The sequence below is a fragment of the Temnothorax nylanderi genome, unplaced genomic scaffold (assembly GCF_030848795.1).
Source record: "Temnothorax nylanderi isolate EJ_2023f unplaced genomic scaffold, tnyl_v1.0 TNYL_tig0018_pilon, whole genome shotgun sequence".
In the NCBI taxonomy this organism is placed as follows: domain Eukaryota; kingdom Metazoa; phylum Arthropoda; class Insecta; order Hymenoptera; family Formicidae; genus Temnothorax; species Temnothorax nylanderi.
The window spans coordinates 70115-76402 of record NW_027249080.1 but is presented as its reverse complement, the minus strand read 5'-3'; the positions used below and the strand labels follow the sequence as shown (position 1 = coordinate 76402).

Below are 6288 nucleotides of genomic sequence, written 5' to 3'. Positions count from 1 at the left end.
TGTACCTTAATTTTCTTAAATTTCCGTTACATATCGTTTAAAAACCTGCACGAACCGCGTTAATTATTATTTATGTAAGTATAATTAATGTATTACAATATAATTAAAAAATTATCTTTCAGAAAAAGATCTTTCTGAAAAAGACCGTTAAATGTCAAGTATTTATCGAAAAAATCATTACACCAAAAATGCTGTTTTATTATACACTTTATACTATTGTGCAAAAATAAGAAAAATTTAACGCCTAAAACACTTGATATTGCTCTGTATTGATTTTTATTGTAGTTCAATTAATTGAAAACTGTCTGATTATTAATAATAATTCTTATTCTTTATGGCAATAAAGACGTCACTTTTGGTATAATTTTATTTATTTTGTTGATTATCGTTTATTTCTTTATTCAATATTAACATTTAATATATGAAACTAATCTGGCTAATTGACAGAGATTACCTTACTCATTAGATTAGAAATCATCATCCGAATGCCTGTCTATCTTACTGGCGGATCGCTTTTCTTGAGCGGCTTTGAGATTATAATTGCCTATATCTGTTGGACCCACGGAATTTAGAAGATCTTCGTCGTCGTCATCGTCAAGATCGCCGTCGATCAATAAATCGCTATCGCTATCCAGCGAGCCATCACTGTCATTCGATTCCTGAATCGTACCTCTTTGCCGTCCAGACATGCTACCGTAAATGCGCCGCTTGGTATATTGCATCTTTGACGCTCTTCCAGTGCCTGGAACATTTTTAATTTGTTATTTCAAAGAAGCGCTGGAAAAACTTATTTCCTTCACATGCCTGTCTATCACACCTTCAAATATTTTATTGATTTCCAAATAATTATCAAAATTATGATATCATATAGCGTGCGAATTATTTATTATTATTTTCTATTATAAAAATTGTTACTTGGTTTGACACGGGCGGATTGACCAGACTTTTCTGCCGCTGTGGCCTCCGGATTTGTAAGAGGAGTAACCAGAGGCTCCTGAAGATTCGTGGCAAATATAGAATCGTTCCCTTCCATCATGCTTTCGAAGTTCGTATCCTCAGCTCTCATTTGTTCCAGTTGTTTCTTCGTTGCAGCTTGCCTGCAATTAAGATTAATAATATTATATAAATTATATCATATAATTTTTTGTATACGTTATTTGTGATCACATGTATCTTGTTTTTATATTTTTATGTTGATAAATACCGTCTTTCGAATCTTTCTTGTTCCATCTTAGCCGTGTCTTCGTACAAGTGTTCGAGATATGCTAGATACCGGAATTTCTGTAAATAGTCATCGTACAAAGCTCTGAGCTCGACTTCGAGCTTCTCGAATTCCTCCATGAATGCTGGACGAACTTTCTTCAACGTGTGGAGTCTCTTTTGATTCCTATCGAGCTCCGTTTTCCGTCTCTCAATTCTCGTATCCAAGTTTTGTTCTGTATCCTTCAAAGATAAATTACATTCGTTAATTAATAAAATTACTATTGCAATCGTAAACATTTTGAGAATAGTCAAGCGAGCAATTTAAATTTTAAACACACGCAAAAACTATTTTATTAGATGGAAAATTTTTACCCTGACATTATCGATCTGCTTCTTCGTTTCGTCGATCTCTTTACGCGTGTTTTCAATGACGTCTTTTAAAGCCACTTCTATTTCCGAAGTGTCAAATTGCCTCGCGATTTTCGTGTTGCGAACCTCTCGAAGTTCCACTTCTCGGCCGAGTAAGTCGAAGAGGGTCGCTCCGTTGATGGTTAACTGGCTCGCCAACTGCCGAGTTGTTTTCAGCTCGTTAATTTTATCGGATATGTCGAAATTCACCGCGTTCTGATTACTGCTTGATTGATTCTGCTCGGTGTTGCTACTGTTCTGCGCGTCGTACAGCAGCGCGGCTATCTTCAACATCTCCTTCACCGCATAACCGTCGGCTTGATACAACTTCTTTGTGTTTAGCTTTACATTTGTCTTCAACGCCTGGAATGTATAGAATTACAAGTGTTACCCAATTAGAAACTCTTTTCAATTACCTTTTAATATTATAAAGTAAGCAAAATCTATCAAAAATAGGATTTTATAGAATATCCGCTACAAATTTTGTAAAATAAGAAATATAACAGTCTTTTAACAGAGTACAATGACATATTGCAGGGGAACCGAACAGAATCTACCATTTCGTAATTATTTGTTTTATTTAAATAATTACGGGATAATAAATTCTACTCAATTTCTGCTAACATCATGTTGGTAGGTTCTACTGACAGAATACGAGCTTAATGCAGATGCAGCTGATATCTGTCGCAATATTCCACTTGAATCCGGCGAGCTGCAAATACTTTACTTACCAGATGGTTCAGAGTAATGAAAAAAATAAAAACAATAAAATGTAATTTTATTAAACAACTTAACAGAGCTGATAAGAGAGATTTAGCTGTTTTTTTAAAATTATATTATTATACTATATATTTAAATAATATATTTACCATGAATTCAGCGACACTACGTATCAGTGCCACACGTTGGTCCTCATTATCATGATCGCTATGTATATCAACATCTGGATCGAATCGTTTCACCAGCCAAATCAGAATCTCCGCGACCAGGGGAAAATTCGGCACGCGAAAATTCGCGAGGGAAATCAACCTCGGATAACCCAGCACCCTCATCATCTCCGTGAAGTCTACACAGGCAGGCGAAAAGAAGATAAATCGCATCACAGTTTCGTTTACATCGTACGTTTACGTTAATAATAATAATTTTATATACGCACTGCGTAAATCACGGTAGGACATTTTCGCGACAAAAAGCTAAAACTCCTTCGCTGTAGTCGAATGTAGTCGAGGCAGGCTTTCACAACCGGCACAGCCTATGTTTTCTTATTCGCGGCATTCACGTTGCCATAGAAACCATCAGTATAATTACGGATAAGAATGTGGGCAATCAACTTTTAATCCATTGACGCACCGTACTTGTGCAAAAAGCGAGTATTAGCATTAGGAAAATAAACTTCCTTACATCATTTAAATTTGTTCTAAACCATTCTTTTTTATTTTCAACGAAGCAAAAGTTGCAGTCTGTCCCAATTGCATGACTTGTGCTACCAATGTATTCGGTGGATTGAGTAGATACAAAAAAAAGAGTCCAAATCGCGATTTTTCATGTGTGCAACGTAAAATAAATTATCACAAGAGTATCCCTATATTCTTAATACAAATTGATCAAAGAGTTCGATTCTAATTTGCTCTCCAATAATCATTCTAATTCAACATCAGAGTTCTTTTATCTCATACATTATAGATATTTAAAAATTCATAGTATGATACATAAATATATAATTTCTTTTCCTTTATTTCATTTATATAGCTCATTCTTACGTACAACTATACAGTATTTGAATCAGTAACTTAAATAATTAAATAACTAAATTGATTTAAAACTCAGCCGCGGGGACTCGTCTGCTTCGCTTGAGATGGGAATGAGCTCTCTTTTCGTGTAGCCTCTCCCTAGCAGCTCTCAACAGATTTTTCCTCTTCTTCTCTTCCGATTCGGGCGACGGTTGCGGCGGCGCCACAAGAGTGGCTCTTATCATCGCTCTTAGCTTTTCAAGAGCGTCCGCCAAATTTAAGTGCTGGGATCTCGTTAAATCCGACTTGATTATTAAGTAACCGTCTTTGTTTATCCTGTTTTTGTGCTGAAACAACAATTTCATGTTTGAATCCATCGCAAGCCACTCGATGCTACCAAAGTTGTCGACGGAGATTTGTTTAACTATTATTTATAACTTAAACTGACTAACTTAGGCTAATGCAAATTTCATTTACGTGTACAATTCTACTCACTTGTTCCACTAACTTCGTTCGAATTTCCTCCGACAGCCAGGTAGCACTGGCTACCTGGAATCTCAGGTCCACCTTGGTATTCACGCAGTTCACGTTCTGCCCTCCCGGTCCGCTGCTACCACTGTATGTTATCTGCACCTTGTCCATGGGTATGTAACCACTGAATTTCGCTTCAGGATTTGGTACCTGAGAATAAACAAGCAATAATCATTCCTTTCAGTTCAACAGTTATGAGGTTATGTTAGTCAAGACACAGCAATTAATTACAAATAGTAATAAAAGTGATATGTGAGCACAGTTAACTCTATTTATTAATATTTTTAAGTAGATCAGTATGCACTAACGAAAGTTGGAGTGTGCAGCTTCAGTTTGCTCTCCGGATAAAACTTCTCCAGGGACAAAGCACTTTTAAAGCCGGAAGCTCTAAGACTGTACGACGTCTTCTGATTCCTAACGTTGCTTTGTAAAATTCTCAAACACTGTCTCGTGACGAGATTCATTTTGCTTTTTATCTCTATTACTCTTCGACGGAAGTAACTTTCGAAGATATATGTTTTGGTTACGAGGACATAACCAAGCACGTCACACAGCCGCGTTGCCGACAGTGTGGCGGTCGATGCGTCGATGGCTCGATAATCGATCGTGCGGCGCGTTCTCGAGACACCCCTCGACTTTTGAAATTTGAACGATACCGTCGCAAAATTCCCGCGCGGAAGAAAATTTCTAAGAATAAATGAAAAATCCAAGAAACGCCAAAATCCGCCGAAGTCGCTTCAAGATAATATTATTTTTCCGGCATTTTCTGAGCAAAAAGGCGGCAGAAAATCGTTATTTTTTTTTTCGCGCCAGCTTAACTGCGAAATGTGTCCCATTTCGGTAATCGGAATGATCGGCCGCCGCCGGCTTTCGCGGTCGCGCGGAGACCTTTAACAGTCTCATTGTTGTGCATACGCTTTAAGTATTGGCGCAACAGCGGTTTTGCAAGCGGCGGATTGCGGCACGGAGTGCATTCTGAAAATCATGGTAATAATCGACGCCGAGCCTCGCGATCCACCGCAAGGACACGGAACTCCCGCGACTGCGGCACTGCCGTTTTTCCTTTTTTTTTTCCCCTCTTCTTTTCCCGGCGAAATACTGTGACGAGGCCACCTCGCTCTTCGTCTCGGGTTAACGCTCCGACGACGCCGCGAAAACCGTCAACGACCGTCGCCTCATCGCGTCGAACTTTTACGATATTTATCAGAGGAAAAGTGAAAACGGATCGGCGTCGGATAAGTTCCAACGACGCGGTGTGGATGAGATGCGATAAATATTAATTTTTCGACACGTCATCGATATTAGGAGAGAGGTAAGAATACGATATTCTGGCTTTAACATGACAAGTACTTTTAATAAATAAAATTATAAATTAGAGTAAATAATATTTACATAACATGATATAATATAGTATATATTATAATATATAATATAATACAAATAAAAAAATATACTATACTCTCTTTTTATATTAATTTATATCTACATATATTACATAAGACCGGTATAATCTGAATTACATCATTACACCGTATTACAAATATTTAAGTTTTATTAATTTTCTTAAGAGCACGTCATTGTTTTCTTTGCTCGGTTACTCGTGGCTTACGACGAGGCTCGAGCTCGCCACGTAATTTCAATAAAATTTTGCCAAGTCAAAAATCCCAATTCCTCGTGACGTAACATAATTAAATAACCCGCTCGTTATTTACTCGTTATTTAGTCATTATTACATTACGAAACCCGGCGTTACCGATTTGTGCACGCGCGCGCGCAAATGTTTTTCGATTAATTCAGCGGAACATGTTGCACGCGTTACACGCGCAAGGGTGCCCGCATTTTTTTTACATAATATATCGGATATCTTAATTCCGCGAGTGACGCAACGCCATCGCATCGCGTCGTATCCCATTCGCGTAAGATTTCCCGCACACACGCCGTTAGATAACGGGATGGTCGTCGTTGTTTCGCCGTCGCGTACGAACAACGGATACGCCGCGCGATGCACGATTCCATATGCGAGAGCTAGGAAGAGAAGGATTAGCAGATTGCACAATTTGTCGCGTGATCGTAGCCAAATGGAACGTGCGCTTTAACCGTATATATGTATTATGTGGCTGCTGGTTAGTATATCTATCCGAGATCTATGCAGATGCGCGATCCGCGAGCAGTTATGCCTCGTTTACACCATATCGGCTGTTTTCCAACAGATTTGTAGACAGGGATAAACGGAAGATTTAGACGATAAAATTATATTATTTGTTCGATATTTATAATTTTATTATCGTGTGTCTGTCGAGTCACGTTTCGATTCTGATTCATATTTTAATATCTCAATATAAAAAATTAATCTAGTGAAGCCTAACAAAGTGAAGTTTCGAAATCAATTTCAAGAAACAAGTTTTAACTGACTTCA

At 37.9% G+C, this 6288-nt stretch overlaps 2 protein-coding genes across 3 annotated transcripts; both read right to left on the bottom strand.

Moving 5' to 3' along the window:
- Positions 1–188: 188 nt before the first annotated feature.
- Cluap1 (clusterin associated protein 1) lies at positions 189–3197 on the bottom strand. 2 transcript variants are annotated; one of them, XM_071699298.1, is made up of 6 exons: positions 2768–3197; positions 2481–2677; positions 1576–1974; positions 1205–1443; positions 916–1097; positions 189–742 (listed from the first exon to the last, which is right to left on the bottom strand). In XM_071699298.1, the coding sequence occupies exons 1-6, from the start codon at positions 2787–2789 to the stop codon at positions 468–470; spliced, it is 1314 nt and encodes a 437-aa protein (XP_071555399.1). In that variant the 5' UTR covers positions 2790–3197; the 3' UTR covers positions 189–467. The 2 variants fall into 2 exon arrangements, with proteins under 2 accessions (XP_071555399.1, XP_071555398.1); XM_071699297.1 differs by having other exon boundaries at positions 2481–3197.
- A 130-nt stretch (positions 3198–3327) lies between these two features.
- On the bottom strand, positions 3328–4449 carry LOC139768768 (large ribosomal subunit protein mL62). The gene is made up of 3 exons (XM_071699299.1): positions 4181–4449; positions 3837–4022; positions 3328–3688 (listed from the first exon to the last, which is right to left on the bottom strand). The coding sequence occupies exons 1-3, from the start codon at positions 4334–4336 to the stop codon at positions 3428–3430; spliced, it is 603 nt and encodes a 200-aa protein (XP_071555400.1). The 5' UTR covers positions 4337–4449; the 3' UTR covers positions 3328–3427.
- Positions 4450–6288: the final 1839 nt, after the last annotated feature.